This window comes from Podarcis bocagei (genome assembly GCF_964188305.1).
Source record: "Podarcis bocagei genome assembly, chromosome: 2".
NCBI classification, from domain to species: domain Eukaryota; kingdom Metazoa; phylum Chordata; class Lepidosauria; order Squamata; family Lacertidae; genus Podarcis; species Podarcis bocagei.
Genome location: NC_138126.1, coordinates 391,531 through 409,774, shown reverse-complemented (window position 1 = coordinate 409,774; position 18,244 = coordinate 391,531). Strand labels below are relative to the sequence as shown.

At 48.5% G+C, this 18,244-nt stretch overlaps 1 protein-coding gene across 1 annotated transcript in view; it reads left to right on the top strand.

Annotated features, from left to right (window-relative positions):
• LOC308580535 (uncharacterized protein) overlaps positions 1-18,244 on the top strand; it is a 36,765-nt gene that overhangs the window by 4,078 nt on the left and 14,443 nt on the right. The window contains exon 2 of the mRNA XM_081182323.1: positions 8,619-8,792. Coding sequence (XP_081038449.1) covers positions 8,687-8,792 — 106 coding nt within the window. The 5' untranslated portion in view covers positions 8,619-8,686. The remainder of the gene's footprint in view (positions 1-8,618; positions 8,793-18,244) is intronic.

The following is an 18,244-nucleotide window of genomic DNA, read 5'->3' as shown; positions in this document are numbered from 1 at the left end:
CCAACCAGACCCAGTCTCCTACTCGGATCTCCTCGCCCACTCGCCTGTGCTTGTCAGCTTGGACCTTGTATGCGTGCTTCGCTAGCTCCAGCTGCCGTCTGAGTTGATCGTGGACCTCTTGCAACTCAGATGCGAAAGCGTCTGCCGTCTGCGGTTCCCCTTCCCCCACTCTGTCCAGTCCCGGGAAGGTTCTGGGATTCCTCCCATTGTTGGCGAAGAACGGCGTCACCCCCGTGGACACGTGCTTCGTGTTGTTGTAGGCGAACTCGGCGAGCGGCAGGTAATCCACCCACGTCGCAGGCTGTTGATTGGCATAGCATCTCAGGTACTGCTGCATGATGGCATTGACCCTCTCCGCTTGCCCGTTGGTCTGCGGGTGTCTCGCTGATGTCAGGTTGATCTTGACGTTCAGGAAGCCCATCAGCTTCTGCCAGAAATTCGAGATGAACTGGCGTCCGCGGTCGGACAATATGGACCGTGGCAGCCCGTGCACTTTGAACACGTGATCTATGAACAGTTTGGCTGTTTGTTCTGCCGTGGCCACCTTCGCACACGGTATGAAATGTGCCATCTTGGTGAACAAGTCCACCACCACTAGTACAGCTGTCTTGCCTCTCGAGCTGGGTAGATCCGTGACAAAGTCCAGGGCCACTCTCTCCCATGGTTCAAACGGCGTCTGCAACGGTTCCAGCAGTCCCGCTGGTGGTTTGTGCACCGGTTTGGCCCTCTGGCAGGTGTCGCACCTCGCGACGTAGTCTGCGACCTCCCCCCTCAGTTTGGGCCACCAAAAGTCCCTTGCGACCAGTTCCACTGTTTTTTCCGTGCCAAAGTGACCGGCCGTGGGTGCGTCGTGCAGCTGCTGCAGTACTCGGGCTCGAAGTTCGTCTCCCGGCACGTAGATGGCCCCTTTACGTAACAGCAAGCCGTCTCGTATCTGGAACTCATCGCCCTTCGCCGTGCCCTTGTGCACCTCTGCCATCTTCGTCTGCGCGAAGGAGTCGTCCCGCAACGCCCGTCGCACCGCATCCAGGTCTACTGTGGCCGAAGCGCACGCCCACGCTGTTGGCGCGAAGATGTGCATGGCTGCCGCCGGCGTCGCCTCCTCAAGGTATTGCGGTTTTCGGGACAGTGCATCTGCCATGATGTTGGTGTCGCCTGGGACGTACTCAATTCGGAAATTGAAGTCCGCAAAGAACTCCGCCCAACGTATCTGCCTCTGGTTCAGGAACCGAGCCGTGCGCCAGTGCTCCAGATTCTTGTGGTCCGTGCAGACCTGCACTGTGTGCTTGGCGCCGATCAGGAAGTGCCTCCACGCCTTGAAAGCTGCATGAATGGCAAGCAACTCTCTGTCCCAGATGGTGTAGTTCTGCTCCGATTTACTGAGTTTCCTGGAGTAGAACGCCCCCGGCCTCCAGACGCCCTGTGTGTCCTTCTGCAGCAGGACCGCTCCCACTGCTCTATCGGACGCGTCTGTTTCTACTCGCAGCGGTTTGCTGGGGTCGATATGCAGCAGTTGCTCTTCCGACGCGAAGAGACGCTTGAGGTTCTGAAAGGACTGCTCCGCCTGCTCCGTCCAGATGAATTTCTTTTTCTTGGAGCTTAGCGTGTCCGTAATAGCTGCCGTCTGCGTCGCGAACCCCTTGATAAACTTGCGATAGAAATTGGCGAATCCGACAAACCGCTGGACCTCCTTCCGGTTGCGCGGGCTCTTCCAATCCAACACCGCACGAACCTTGGCGCTGTCCATGGCCAGTCCCTTGTCCGACAGCTTGTAACCCAAGAAATCCACCTCCGTCGTATCGAACTGGCACTTCTCCAGTTTGGCGTACAGCCTATGCTGCTGCAGCCTCTCCAGCACCTCCCGCACGTCCTGGTCGTGTTCTTGCTGCGAGTCAGAGAATATCAGGATGTCATCCAGAAAGCAGACGCACTTCTTGTATAGGAGTCCCGCCAACACGTGATGCATGAAGGCTTGAAAACAGTGAGAACCGTTTTGTAAACCAAATGGCATCACCCTGTATTCGTAGGTGCCCAGAGGCGTGAACATGGCCGTCTTCCACTCATCGCCCTCCCTCATGCGGATGAGATTGTACGCTCCACGCAGATCCAACTTGGTAAAAACGCGCCCCTTTCGCACCGTCGCCAGCAGGTCGTCGATCCTGGGCATGGGGAAATCAGAGGGCTTGGTCTTCTTGTTTAAGAGGCGGTAATCCACGACCAATCTTTTTTGGGGCGTGTCCTTCTTCTTCACGAAGAAAACAGGACTGCCCCCTACTGCGTTGGACTCCCGGATGAAACCGCGCTGCAAATTGTGATCTATGAACTGTTTGAGTTCCTGTAGTTCGTCCTCAGACATGGAATATAGCTTCCCCTTCGGCAGCGTCGCCCCTGGCAGTAGGTCAATCTTGCAATCATATTGCCTGTGCGGTGGTAGCTTGTCTGCCTCTTTCTCGCAGAAGACCTCCAGAAAGTCCGCATACTTGTGGGGGACAGCTTGCAACGTTCCCAGCTGCAGGTGTGAGTCCTCCTCTTCTCCCTCCTTTCCCGGCAGGATGCAGTGCTCTGCGCAGTAAGAGGAGCCGAAGATCAGCTGCCGCTGGTACCAAGCCAGCGTTGGACTGTGCCTGTCCAGCCAACTCATGCCCAACACAATGGGCGTGTCCGATAGTCGGGTGACATTAAAACTGATGACTTCCCTGTGGTTGCCAAGTTGCATCACCATTGGTGGCGTCTGCTTCACCACCTGCCCCCCTAGCAACTCTCTGCCATCTACTGTGACGACTTGCAGGGGCAGAGTGGCAGGCAGTAGCTGTATAGCGTGCTGCTCCACAAAATCCTGTGCTATAAAGTCTGCGTTGCTTCCCGAATCCACAGACAGCGGCACTTCTACAGTGTCGCCATTGGGTAGCTGAAGAGACGCTGTGAGCTGCACTACTGGTTTGGGTGGGAGGGGGTCCGTGGGTTGCAATATCGCTGGGGACTGCTTCAGTGATGCGTCTGGCTGGGCCCCAGTGCCTCTGTCTCCAGCCAGACATCGCCGTTTCCCTGCTGGGCTTCGCTGCAGTGCGTGGCCGCTTTCACCGTTGCGGAGGCTGCAGTGTGCTTGGAGCTCCTCTGGGGACACTCTTTCGCCAAGTGTTGAGGGCTGTCGCATACATAACACTTCCTGGTCCCTCTAGGAGGTTTAGTCTTGACTGCCGTCGGTGCAGAGGCTCTGGTGGCTGACTGAGCCCTGGCGCCTCCTACCTCCATCGGTTCCCCTCCCCCTCCTGGCGGAGGTGTGGATTGCGCACGCGCTGCTTCCCTTGGAACGAAAGAGAAACTTCTAGCTGCTTCGCGCCCTCCACGTCCTTCATCTTTGCACCATGGACGTTCTTCCAGTCTCACCCCCACAGTCAGCGCCCTCTGCACCACTTCCTGCGTGCTTCGGGGCCTCTCCCCCCTCGCAATTTCATCCTTCACCGCGGAGCTCAGACCTTCCCAGAACAGGTCCCTGACTGGGGGTGAATCCCTGTCCCATTCCAATGCACTGACCAGTGCAAAAAATCGGGTGTGGTACTGCCGGACGCTCGCCCTCCCTTGCTTCAGTCCATGAATCTCCCGCCGGGCAAGATCCACATCAATGGTAGACAAAAAACACGCATCCATCGCTTTGATGAAGGCATCTGCACTCTGAAGCGCCGGATCTTTATCCCTCCACAAATTGCGTAGCCACGCTTTAGCATCCCCATGCAAATGGGATAGTATAAACCCCACTTTCTCTTCCTCATCTCTAAAGTCTTTCGCCAGCAGTTGCAGTGCGCACATTACATCTGCTCGAAAATTGGGGTACTGTTGCAAATTCCCATCGAAGTGAGCCACAAGCCCTCCTGCTCTCCGTGCCAACCCAACCCCCTCCGGTCTGGGTCCTGGCTGCCCGTGTTTAACCCATGCTTCAAACCTGGCGTGGAGATCCCGGTAGGCGGCTGCCGCATCCTCCTCCCTCTTCTTGGATGCCAGTATCTCCGCATTCAATTGGGTAACTGCTTGTTGCAGCGCTGAAACTGTTGCCGCTTCCGTCATCTTTGTTAACCGTCGTGAGCTTGCTGCCAAACACCGCTCTCCTCCTCCAGCTGCTTCTGTCTCCGCTGCGAGGTATCAGGTGTCAGGAGCTTTGAGACGGGTCTTACTGTCAGAGCTGCCGCCCAGTCCCAGCTCACATAGGACCAAGTCAGCCAGTGCTTAGTTTCAAAGAGTCTTTATTGGATTACAGGTTCCATTTCCAAACTGCACTGGGCAGCCCTACTTCTTCTAGGTCAGAACGACGAAGACCCGTCTGAGTCTCCGCCTCTTGCGCACCAGCTTAATACTCTAGCCTTGCTCCACCTCCTGCGCCTTTCCTTCCGTCTCTGGGTCCTTCTGCCCTCCGGAGTCTCTCCCTTCCTACTCTCTTCAGAAGTGGACCCCCCTGACCCCTCCGCCTCCTTGCGGCGGACTTTAGGACTCGGCTCACTCTCGGGGCTGCTGACTGCGCCAGCTTCCGCTACATTTGAACTTGGCGCGCGCGCGCAACTCTCCACTTTCCTCTTGATCGTTTCATCGCTCTCCGAGGAGGGCGTGACTACTCCTGACTCATGCCCTCCCTCCTTCTGAAAGCCTCCGGAACCTGATATCTGGTCCCCTTTCTCCCCGCTGCTCCCAGCTAGGCACGTGGGTCCCGATCTCCAACTGCTGCTTTCTGATCCCTCTCTGGACCCTTCTTCCTGGGGTGTCCCCCTGTTCTCCCCCCTTGCTCTGGCTGCTGGCGCTCCCTTCTGGGAATCCTCGGACTCGCTAGACAGGCTCGGTGATCTTGGGTCGTCATCCCCGCTCATCCTTCCTTCGTATTCCTCCCCCTCGCTCTCTGTCTCCTCCCTTCTCTGCGTCTCTGCTCCTGAACCCCTGACAGGATGTCACAAAGAGGAGGGAGAAAGGTTGTTTTCTGCTGCTCCAGAGAAGCGGACACGGAGCAATGGATCCAAACTACAAGAAAGAAGATTCCACCTAAACATTAGGAAGAACTTCCTGACAGTAAGAGCTGTTTGACAGTGGAATTTTCTGCCAAGGAGTGTGGTGGAGTCTCCTCCTTTGGAGGTCTTTAAGCAGAGGCTTGACAGCCATATGTCAGGAGTGCTCTGATGGTGTTTCCTGCTTGGCAGGGGGTTGGACTCGATGGCCCTTGGGGTCTCTTCCAACTCTATCATTCTAGGATTCTATGATTCTTGTCCCACATAGAGATTTCTCAGGAGACAGATGAGATGATCAAGCACTCCCATTTCTTGAAGAACTTGCTATAGTTTGCTGTGGTCAACACAGTCAAAGGCTTTTGCATAGTCAATGAAGCAGAAGTAGATGTCTTTCTGGAACTCTCTAGCTTTCTCCATAATCCAGCGCATTTTTGCAATTTGCTTTCTGGTTCCTCTGCCTCTTCTAAATCCAGCTTGCACTTCTGGGAGTTCTCGGTCCACATGCTGCTTGAGCCTGCCTTGTAGAATTTTAAGCATAACCTTGCTAGCGTGTGAAATGAGTGCAATTGTGCGGAAGTTGGAGCATTCTTTGGCACTGCCCTTCTTTGGGATTGGGATGTAGACTGATCTTCTCCAATTCTCTGGCCCCTGCTGAGTTTTCCAAACTTGCTGGCATATTGAGTGTAGCACCTTAACATAACAGCAGCATCTTTTAAAATTTTAAATAGTTCAGCTGGAATATCATCACTTCCCCTGGCCTTGTTATTTGCAGTGCTTTCTAAGGCCCATTTGACTTCACTCTCCAGGATGTCTGGCTCAAGGTCAGCAACCACACTACCTGGGGTTTGCGAGACATCCATATCTTTCTGGTATAATCCCTCTGTGTATTCTTGCCCCCTCTTCTTGATGTCTTCTGCTTCTGTTAGGTCCTTACCACTTTGGTCCTTTATTATGGTAATCTTTGTACAAAAAGTTCCTTTCATATCTCCAATTTTATAGATGAGATCTCTGTTTTTCCCCATTCTATTGTTTTCCTCTATTTCTTTGCATTGCTCGTTTAAGAAGGCCCTCTTGTCTCTCCTTGCTATTCTTTGGAAATCTGTATTCTATTTCTTGTAGGTCTGCCTTGGATTCGTATCAAGATCATTCTATCATTTTTGAGATTTCATCCCAGTACAGCTTTTGCCAATCTTTTCTTGACTACGAGGGCCACTCCATTTCTTTTACGGGATTCTTGCCCACAGTAGTAGTTATGATGGTCATCTGAACTGAATTCGCCCATCCCTGTCCATTTTAGTTCACTGATGCCCAGGATGTCAATATTTATTCTTGCCATCTCATTTTCACCACATCCAACTTACCTTTCGGCTTTGGCCCAGCCGCTTCATCAGCTCTGAATCTACTTGTCCTTGTCCTCCTCTCTTCCTCAGTAGCATGTTGGACACCTTCTGACCTGAGGGACTCATCTTCCAGCGTCATCACTTTTATATGCCTGTTGTCTTTGTCCATGGAGTTTTCTGGGCAGGGCTACTGGAGTGGCTTGCCGGTTCTTCCTCCAGGTGGATCACGTTTAGTCTAAACTCTCCACTATGACCTGTCCGTCTTGGGTGGCCCTGCACAGCTTAGCTCATAGCTTCTCTGAGTTATTCAAGCCCCTTCGTCACAACAAGGCAGTGAAAGTGGTCCAATTCAATTCCATATTTTTCTTTTTCCCAGTTATTGCTCCTTGAGGTGAAATCCACCAGGGGGTTTTAGGTTCTAAGACCACTTTATGTTTTTCCCATACTCTATATATCAATTTTCTTATTATATGATTCAAAACTGATTTCTTTCCATGTTTTAATATAATTGTCTTTAAATAGATTGGTGTTTTAATTTGTTAGCCAGATTCCCAAATACTTAGTTTTATTTACTGTTTCCAATCCTGATATTTTCTTTAGTCCTTCTTTTTCCTGTGTTGGCATATTTTTTGCTAGCATACTAGTCTTATTTTTATTTAATTTAAATCCTGCCACTTCCAAATTCAAGGATTTTCCCTATTATTTCTGGTATGCTTTCCTCCAGATTTTCAGAAGTTAGAATTACATTGTCTGCAAAGGCCTTCATCTTGGGCGACTTCTTCCCCCTTGTTAGACCTTTTATGCCTTGGTCACTCCTTGTTGTCATTGCTAAGAATTCTACTACCGTAATAAAAAGTAGAGGCGAAAGGGGGCAGCCTTGCCTGGCCCCCTGACTTATTTTACTTCTCTTATTTCACGATTTAGTATCAATTTGGCTCTCTGATTTCAATATATTGCCTCAACACCCCTAATAATATTTTCTCCAAGTCCTGCTTTTTCTGTATTTTTTTCATGAATGTAATGGTTCTAGGGGTTCCTCGTGCGTAAGCCAGTGCTTATCTCCCCGGCTGGGTGCAAACACCTGCCTGGGTTGCCTAAGTGAACCTTTTCTGTCCGGACAGCCACTCACCCGTGGCTGACTCAATCGCTGGCAGAATCTGTCAGTGGGCATTTCTTAAACTTCTTCCAGCAAAGAAGCTCTTTGACGCCTAGTCTCCTCCTACTCTCTCTGCGCAAGGAGGGCGTGGGCAACGGAGGACCCCTACTCTCCCCGCTGGTCCCAGGCAAGGAGTCATGGGACCGCCTCGCCGCTTCCCCCATCTGCCCCCCTTCTCCACTGGTGCTACGCTGATTCTCTTCCCCAGAAGATGGGCTGCTTCTCCCGATCCCTGGACGCTCTCTGGAATCCCTCTGGCTTTTGCTCTCTCCCTCCAGCACTGATGGCAGTTCCCTGACAATGAAGCTCCAAGAGATGTTGTCGAAGACCTTCGCCATGTCTATCAGCATCAAAATGGCTTTTTTATCTGATCTTGCTTCTAAATATTCTAAAATATCAATTATGTTTCTCATTTTATTGTGCATGTATCTGCCTGGTAAGAAGCCAGCCTGATCTCTGTGTATTATTTCATTCAATACTTTTTTTTAACCTGTTGGCTAGGATGTTGGCAAATATTTTATAATCATTATTGAACAATGATATAGGTCTATAATTTTTTATTAGTGTTGGATCTGCTCCTTGTTTGGGTATCAGTGTGATAAGTGCTTCTTCCCATGATTTTGGTATTCTTCCTTCTTTTAAAATTCCGTTCAGTACTGTTTCATTGGTTCTGATAATATATCTTCTAACTTCTTATAAAATGCCGCCAATAATCCATCCGTACCTGGGGACTTTCCTATCTTTGCTTTTGAGATTGCTGCACCTCCATCATCACTGTTGGTAAATTTAGTTGTTCTATTTTCCAATCTGCTATTGTCGGGAGTCTATTTTGTGCTATGAATCATTCCATTTCCTCTTGGTCTTCTTCTTTTGCACGGTAAAACTTCCTATAGTAATTTAATTTTTCTTTGCATATTTCTTTAGGATCTTCAATTATTTTTCATTTCTCTATTACTCTCTCTTCTTATTTTTTCTTTAATTGTCATGCAAGTAGCCTACCTTATTTTTTTCGAACCACGGGAGAGGTATAGAAATGGGGCTTCTGTTGGGAAGGGGCCGCCCCATTTGTGCTTCTCCAGGGACAGGAGAATCCCTGCAGGGCCTCTGAGGCTCCCTTTCCTTCTTCCTCTCTCCCAGGACCCTCCAGCTCGTTTTGGCTCCTTGACTCCTCAGGAAGGATAAACGGAACAGATTCTGCAAAGCTAATGAGAATGGAAGGGGGAAGATGGACGGATGACCTGGTCAGGTTGTCTCCTGCATCCCTCCTCTCAGCCTCTGAGCATTCCCTCCCAGGGACCTCCGAGAGATCTGGTGAGTCCCAGGGGAGGGGAGATGGGGACCTAGATGGATGGAGCCAGAGAGGAATTGGAGTGTGGGGGGAGGCAGACAGGTGGATGGAGATGGAGAAGGGGAGCACCTTTTCGGGCTCCTCCACCTGCCTGCCTTCCTGCGCCTTTGTCATCTGCAGGCAATTTGAGCCAGGAATAGATCACAGCTCCCTGCCCGACGCGATGAATTGGCAGGTCTATCTAAATGTCTAAAACCAGTTCTGTGATCTGAATGCCCTGCCAATGTCAGCCAACTCACTGATCCTGCTTTGCAGTTTGAATGGAGATGGGGCCTCTGTGTGTTGTCTTTTTCTTTTTGGAATAACTTCTTATTTGCTTTTAAAAACAAGGATCATAGGACTAATAAATGATACAAATATGAAGACTAAGTCTTCGCATGCCATTTGCATATCAAAAATAGCAGAATAAATTTGCAGGAATATCTAGTAACATATGGTTCATCATTAGTGGTCGGTGTATGAGTTCTGGGTTCATGAATTGGTTTGAACTGAGTTATAGTCACTTTTCCTCTTCTGTTGGTAATGAAAAAATACAGAGTTGGTCTCATGGACATGGGTGGGGGGTTCAAAGTGAAGAAAGTGATTTACGTATAAATTTAAATTTAGACCAACTAGATTGAGGCAACAGCTGATGGGGAGTGTTCAGGTGAACATGTTGCTGTTTGTTTCACAGACAAGGTGTAGATGTTCCATACATACCTGTATGTGATGAACTTCAACTCTTTGGCTGGAGACCAACAGCGTCTGGCATTCTAACATCCAGACAGTGAACCCAGAATGGAGGGATATCAACTGTTTCCTCTGTGAATGTTCTGCGTCTAGTCATGCCTTTTAAAACAGTGACCAGGCTTCTCTGAACCACCCAGGCCTTCTTAAATGCCGGCTTCAGAGTTTTTAGGGAAGTTGATGTAAATTCTGTCAGGCTTGTTGTTTTTGCTTCTGTTTGCATTTGATTGACCAAAGACATGACTGACCTTGGAGATGGAGTGAATTCCAGGGTTGAGCCAGAACAAAATCCATTCCAGATAAAAGCCAAGCAATATGCCAGTAAATACCAGCCAGAGAAAATGTTTGGAAAATGCTCTATAGATGGTATCTTACGCTGGCAAAATTGGCTAAAATCTATAGATCAGAAAATAAGACATGCTGGAAATGTGGTGAAGTGGAGGGAGACCTCTACCACATGTGGTGGCAATGCAACAAGGTGAAGGTTTTTTGGGAAGCAATTTACAATGAACTTAAAAAAGTTTTTAAATATACTTTCCCCAAAAGACCTGAGGCCTTTTTGCTGGGAATTATGGGTAAGGAAATAAAAAATGAAGATAAAAAAATATTTCTCTATGCCACCACAGCCGCAAGAATTATGCTGGCACAAAACTGGAAAACAGAAACTATACCTAACGTAAGTGACTGGCAGGTCAAAATGATTAACTATGCCGAGCTAGATAGATTAACAGGCAGAATACGAGACCAAGATGACCAGAAATTTCAAAAAAATTGGAGTAAATTTTGGAAATATATTGGAACGGATATATAGGAGGAACTGGCGGTATTAGAAAAACTTTATCAGCTAATAATTATAAACTTTAATAAACTAATTACGCAACCCGGGATTTATTTGATACTTACCAAAAGGGTGAAGGGAAGTCAAAGGCTAAGTAGAGCCTAATGTTTATATTATTTTTTTGTATGATTGTACGCTTACTTTTTGTATAGCACGAAATTAGGATGAATAATTTATGTTAAAATGTTTATTTTTGTATTTGTTTGTCCTTTTTTCTTTTTTCTTTTACAAATTCTGAATAAAAATTTACTTGCAAGAAAAAAAGGGAAGTTGATGTAAATTCTGTCAGGCGTGTTGTTTTTGCTTCTGTTTGCATTTGATTGACCAAAGAGATGACTGACCTTGGAGATGGAGTGGATTCCAGGATTGAGCAAGAACAAAATCCATTCTAGATAAAAGCCAAGCAGTATGTCAGTAAATACCGGCCAACAAAGACAGTGAAAACTATAGAGAGGCCCCACATCTAGCTATTTTTAGTTCTTCCTCTATCACAAGCATTAATTGACTTGGTTCAATGATCTGGAGCTCCATTTCTTCCTGAGGCTCTAATTCGCTTCTCTCTTCATTGCAGATGGAGATGAACTGGAAGGGAAGAACAAGGGGGAGCACAACAGAATCCACATAGCGGAGAAGTCAAATAAACATTCAGAGTGTGGAGAGAACATCCGTCAAAGCTCCCATTCCACCTCCCGTCAAAGAAAGAGCTTCATTCGAAGGAATAGCCTCGCTTCACACGAAAGAACACAGAGCAGGGAGAAACCCTATCAGTGCTTCGAATGTGGAAAGAGCTTTCGTCAGAGTGGTGATCTCACTTCCCATCAAAGAATTCATACAGGGGAGAAACCCTATCAGTGCTTGGAATGTGGGAAGAGCTTCAGTCTCAGGCACCATCTCACTTCCCATCGCAGAATTCATACAGGGGAGAAACCCTATCAGTGCTTCAAATGTGGGAAACGCTTCAGTCAAAGCGCCAGGCTCACTTCCCATCAAAGAATTCATACAGGGGAGAAACCCTATCAGTGCTTCGAATGTGGAAAGAGCTTTCGTCTGAGTGGTGATCTCACTTCCCATCAAAGAATTCATACAGGGGAGAAACCCTATCAGTGCTTGGAATGTGGGAAGAGCTTCAGTCTCAGGCACCATCTCACTTCCCATCGCAGAATTCATACAGGGGAGAAACCCTATCAGTGCTTGGAATGTGGGAAGAGCTTCAGTCTCAGGCAAAATCTCACTTCCCATCAAAGAACGCATACAGGAGAAAAACCCTACCAGTGCTTGGAATGCGGGAAGAGCTTCAGTCTCAGGCACTATCTCACTTCCCATCGCAGAATTCATACAGGGGGAAACCCTATCAGTGCTTCGAATGTGGGAAGAGCTTTAATCAAAGCGCACATCTCACTTCCCATCAAAGAATTCATACCGGGGAGAAACCCTATCATTGTCTGGAATGTGGAAAGAGCTTCAGTCTCAGGCACAATCTCACTTCCCATCAAAGAACTCATACCGGAGAAAAACCCTATCAGTGCTTCGAATGCGGGAAGAGCTTCAGGGAGGGGGCCAAGCTCACTTTGCATCAAAGAACTCATAAAGGGGAGAAACCCTATCAGTGCTTGGAATGTGGAAAGAGCTTCAGTCAGAAGGTGAATCTCACTTCCCATCAAAGAATTCATACAGGAGAGAAACCCTATCAGTGCTTGGAATGTGGAAAGAGCTTTAATCAAAGCGCACATCTCACTTCCCATCACAGAATTCATACAGGAGAAAAACCCTATGAGTGCTTCGAATGTGGGAAGAGCTTCAGTCAGAGGAACAGTCTCACTTCCCATCAAAGAACGCATACAGGAGAAAAACCCTATGAGTGCTTCGAATGCGGGAAGAGCTTCAGGGAAGGGGCCAAGCTCACTTTGCATCAAAGAACTCATAAAGGGGAGAAACCCTATCAGTGCTTGGAATGTGGAAAGAGCTTCAGTCAGAAGGTGAATCTCACTTCCCATCAAAGAATTCATACAGGAGAAAAACCCTATCAGTGCTTGGAATGTGGAAAGAGCTTCAATCGGAAGGATAGTCTCACTTCCCATCACAGAATTCATACTGGGGAGAAACCTTATCAGTGCTTGGAATGTGGAAAGAGTTTTAATCAAAGCGCACATCTCACTTCCCATCAAAGAATTCATAGAGGAGAAAAACCCTATCAGTGCTTGGAATGTGGAAAGTGCTTTAATCAAAGCGCACATCTCACTTCCCATCAAAGAATTCATACTGGGGAGAAACCCTATCAGTGCTTCGAATGCGGGAAGAACTTCTGGGATGGGAGAAACCTCACTTTGCATCAAAGAACTCATACAGGGGAGAAACCCTATCAGTGCATGGAAGGTGGAAAGAGCTTCACTCATAGCTCCCATCTCACTCGCCATCAAAGAATTCATACTGAGGGGAAACCAAAAAAGAGAAATAAAACAAAAAATATTAAACAATCCTTACAAAATACAATTGTATAGAAAAGAGAAAGGGGGGGATATAAACTAAAAATACTGTTTATGACATTTGTATCATATATATCATATCATTCATCAACCCATAGAAAGGCAGGCTCCCCCACTTCTCCCCTGCGTTACCCCCTCTTCTCCCCATATCCCACCCTGAGAGATCCTTCCTTCCCTGCGTTCCTTGCAGGTCCCTCGCACCTCCAACTCTCCTCTTCCTATGTGTGTCCTCCTAAATTCAAAATAAAGGAATCTTAATAGAAAATATTAAAAATATAAAAAATACAAAAAAATGATGATGGTGATTTATTGATACCCTTGTAAGGAGAATCAGAACTTACAGGGTTAAACAGTTCTGAGTGACATCTCACATTCTGAGGCGTGGTTATGTTCACATACGGGAAACTTTCTTTGTGTGAAGCTCTTTCGTTTTTGACTGAGAGGCAAGAAGATGCCAGCCATTTCGCCGGGCTGATTTATGATGTTTTTCTACTCATTAAAGACTGTTGGAGATCAGAAAGAAAGCCTGCATTCGGTCTGATTTATTACCCACACAAGGCAACAGTTTTCCTGCCGCTGCAAGGACTCTGCTAAGTAAGAGAGCCGAGGGGGCTCATGTTTTCTATCGGCATGGACAGTGATGCAGCAAGAAGCGTACTGGACGCCATCTTATCTTCATAGGTTATGGGAAGCCAGCTGAGCTGGAGCCAGTTGGAGCTTTTGCCTAATGTTTTGAAGCAGAGAAGCTCGCTGGGGAGGATCTCATCTTCAGGACCGGGTGCCAGGGAGCTGCTGCTACGTGAGTACGCTGAGCCCCGGGGGAGAAGATGGCAGACGGCCAGGAGTCATATTCCGTCCCTTTTGAAAAAATGGCAGAAATTGGGAGGAGTGGTCCAGGAATCTGAAGGCCTGGCTGGTAGCCAAGGGTCTGTGGGAGGCGGTCCAAGGGCCTCCACAGCAAGCTGCAGCCGGTGCTTCAGCTGCCCATGCTTCGCAGAGGAGGAATCAGAAAGCCCTGGGAGCTATAGTGCTCAGTTTGGAGGGCTCATAGCTTCCTTTGGTAGAGGGGCTTGAGACTGCTCATGAGGCCTACCAGGCACTAGAGAGAGTGCACCACAGGACCACAGCTGGGGCAAAAATCCACACTACCAGACGCTTGTTTGAGATGAAGCTGCGTCCTGGTGATAGCATCAGACAGCATGTAACTGAGATGCTTTCTGTTTTCAACCAGCTGAGACTGTTGCAAGTCAACTTTTCTGAGGAACTGAAAGTTTATATTTTGCTCAGCTCTTTGGACAAAAGTTATGACAATTTGTGTCTAACTTTGGAATCGATGAATCCAGCCGATCTTACGCTTCAGTATGTGACTGGTAGCTTGTGTGACGAACAGGAACGCCGACTCAGAGAAGGCCGTGTTGGCACAGAGAGCCCTGCCGGGTGCAGAGGGGGGGCCAGTCCAGCAGAGGGCACAGTTCAGGCTTTTTCCACTTGACGCTGTTTTATCTGTGGGTCTGTTGACCATCTGCGTCAATCCTGTCTGCGGAGAGCCAGAGAGGCTGGGCTGGATGTCTCCAAGGTCGCTTCCCATGGCAGTCAGCCAGGTTTCCATGGCAGCCAGTCCAGGAGAGGAGGTCAGCATGGGAATGCAAAGGGAGGACGTGACACAGGGAGTGACGGTTCTTATCAGCTTGCAGCTGCCTCCATGGCAACGCTACGGGACAACTCCAGTGAGGGCAGCATGCTACGTTGGGTCATCGACTCAGGAGCCAGCCATCATCTGATGCCAGCGCCTTCTGGTGGTGAAATGTGGAACTGCAGGGCTGTTTCAACTGGAAAAACAGTCGTTTTTGCTGATGGCTCACAGAGACATTTAACCACTGTTGGCAATTTGTTTGTTTCTTTTTTACAGGCGGAGCTGGAGGTCTACGTTGTGCCTGGAATGACATGTTGTCTTTTATATGTATCTTCTCTTTTACAGGAGGGGTATAAGGTTTGCTTTGAAAATGATGTCTGTTCTATTTCCAGGGGTGGGAGACAACTGGTCAGTGTTGCATGTCAGAACAACCTTTGTTCTGGAGACACCTCTGGAGGGTAAGAGGGACGCTGAGACAGCACAGGCTAAGCGTGTTAACGTTCCCACTCATGATTCATGTGCTCATTTGTGGCACAGAAGAATGTCGCATGGCTGTTGGAAAGATATCCAGAAGTTGCCTGAATGCACTGTAGGTTGCAAGATGAAAGCATGTGATAAATTCCTAGATTGCAGGGCATGCAGAAGGGCAAAGGTACAAAGGTGCAGTTATCCCAGATCGGAGAGGGTAACCACAAAGCCTTTTGAGCTTGTGCACACAGACCTTAGTGGTCCCATGCCAAGGCCGAGTCTGGGCGGGGCCAGGTTGGTGCTTACGCTGACAGATGATTTTACCCAGAACGGGTGGTTCTTCTCACTGAAAGCAAAGCGAGGCAGCGCAACTGATCAAAGACTGGGTTGCGGCGGTGGAACTACAGTTTTCCACCAAGGTGCAGAGTTTTCAGAGTGACCGAGGCGCAGAGTTCTCTGGGTCTGCTCTGCAGAGTTTCTTCCGCCAGAAGGGAATACGTCACAGGTTGACGGGTGCTGCTTCTCCTCAGGAGAGTGGCGTGGCGAAGCGCAGGAGCAAGGCACTGGCTGAAACAGCTGACGCTCTGCCTCAGAGCTTTTGGGCTGAAGCCTGGAGGACAGCCAACTTCACGATGAACAGGTCCTATAACTCTGTTGTAGGTGACACACCGTATTTCTTGCTGCACCGGAAGAAACTGAAGGTGCATTTCTTCCGTGTGTTCGGTTGCGAAGCTTGGGTGCTTGTGCCAAAGGCTCAACGAAAGAAAGGTGACCTGAGGTCCTGGAAAATGATCTTTTGTGGGTACGAGCCTGCGACAAAAGGGTGGAGGTTTGCCTATCCAGAAGGTGATCAGTCCAGGCTTCTAATCAGCAGAAATGCTGAGTTCTGTGAGCAGAATGGTTGGTCAAGGATCCTTGCGAATCCTGACGTTCTCTCAGAATGTCTGTCTGATTCTGAGGACGAGAGAGAGTCAGAAGCTAAACCTGTTGATGAGGACCAGGGTCAAGAACAGGGAGGGGCATCTCCACAGGTTGTTAAAAGAGAGCCCAAGAGTGAGCCTTCGTCTCCCGTTAGCAAAGTGCAGGAGGCCCGAAGATGCAGTAAGTCAGAGGGGGAGTCTTCTGGTATCAGTGACACACCTGCTGACCCCAGTGGGTCAGAGGGGGCACCTGAGACAGTGCTCAGACGTTCCGCACACACCACAAAGGGGGTACCACCTGAGAGATTTCAGGTCACCAGCGTGTGGGTTGGTTTCGCACAGTGCGAACCTGAGAGTTTTGAGGAGGTTCAACAGTTGCCTGAGACAGAAGCCAGGAAGGGGCAAGAGGCAATGGGAAAGGAGTTGAACTCAATGAGGTCTTTAGATGTGTGCTCGACCGCAAAGCTGCCAGAGGGCAAGCAGGCCGAGAGCTGTGCACAGACAGATAGACAGATGCAAGGTTTTGGCAAAGAGCTTGGTAAGAAGTTCCAGGTGTCTGACTGTGCAGAGGTCAGAACGCCCATGGAGTCCAACTCTGTGAAGGGTTGTGTTTGGGGAGAGTTATACTCACAGTTTCCCTCAGGATGCGAGATGAGAGGGTGTGTGAGGAGAATCAGAACTTACAGGGTTAAACAGTTCTGAGTGACATCTCACATTCTGAGGCGTGGTTATGTTCACATACGGGAAACTTTCTTTGTGTGTGAAGCTCTTTCGTTTTTGACTGAGAGGCAAGAAGATGCCAGCCATTTCGCCGGGCTGATTTATGATGTTTTTCTACGCATTAAAGACTATAGGAGATTAGAAAGAAAGCCTGCATTCAGTCTGATTTATTACCCACACAAGGCAACAGTTTTCCTGCCGCTGCAAGGACTCTGCTAAGTAAGAGAGCCGAGGGGGCTCATGTTTTCTATCGGCATGGACAGTGACGCAGCAAGAAGCGTACTGGACGCCATCTTATCTTCATAACCCTTCCCCTCTGGCTGGATTTCCCCAGTCACTCTGGGCAGCTTCCAACAAAATATTAATACACAGTAATGCATCAAATATTAGAATAGAATCATAGAGTTGGAAGAGACCACAAGGGCCATCGAGTCCAACCCCCTGCCAAGCAGGAAACACCATCAGAGCACTCCTGACAGATGGTTGTCAAGCCTCTGCTTAAAGACCTCCAAAGGAGGAGACTCCACCACACTCCTGGGCAGCAAATTCCACTGTCGAACAGCTCTTACTGTCAGGAAGTTCTTCCTAATGTTTAGGTGGAATCTTCTTTCTTGTAGTTTGGATCCATTGCTCCGTGTCCGCTTCTCTGGAGCAGCAGAAAACAACCTTTCTCCCTCCTCTATGTGACATCCTTTGATATATTTGAACATGGCTAGCATATCACCCCTTAACCTCCTCTTCTCCAGGCTAAACATGCCCAGCTCCCTTAGCCGTTCCTCATAAGGCATCGTTTCCAGGCCTTTGACCATTTTGGTTGCCCTCCTCTGGACACGTTCCAGTTTGTCAGTGTCCTTCTTGAACTGTGGTGCCCAGAACTGGACACAGTACTCCAGGTGAGGTCTGGCCAGAGCAGAATACAGTGGCACTATTACTTCCCTTGATCTAGATGCTATACTCCTATTGATGCAGCCCAGAATTGCATTGGCTTTTTTAGCTGCCGCGTCACACTGTTGGCTCATGTCAAGTTTATGGTCAACCAAGACTCCTAGATCCTTTTCACTAGAGGAGGGAGAAAACTACAAGAAAGAAGATTCCACCTAAACATTAGGAAGAACTTCCTGACAGTAAGAGCTGTTTGACAGTGGAATTTGCTGCCAAGGAGTGTGGTGGAGTCTCCTTCTTTGGAGGTCTTTAAGCAGAGGCTTGACAACCATATGTCAGGAGTGCTCTGATGGTGTTTCCTGCTTGGCAGGGGGTTGGACTCGATGGCCCTTGTGGTCTCTTCCAACTCTATGATTCTATGATTCACATGTACTGCTCTCAAGCCAGGTGTCCCCCATCTTGTATTTGTGCCTCTCATTTTTTTTGCCCAAGTGCAATACTTTACATTTCTCCCTGTTAAAATTCATCTTGTTTGTTTTGGCCCAGTTTTCTAATCTGTCAAGGTCGTTTTGAAATGTGATCCTGTCCTCTGGGGTGTTAGCCACCCCTCCCAGTTTGGTGTCATCTGCAAATTTGATCAGGATGCCCTTGAGTCCATCATCCAAGTCATTGATAAAGATGTTGAATAAGACCGGGCCTAAAAGCTTCCCTAAACAGGGCTGCCTTCAGATGTCTTCTTAAAGTC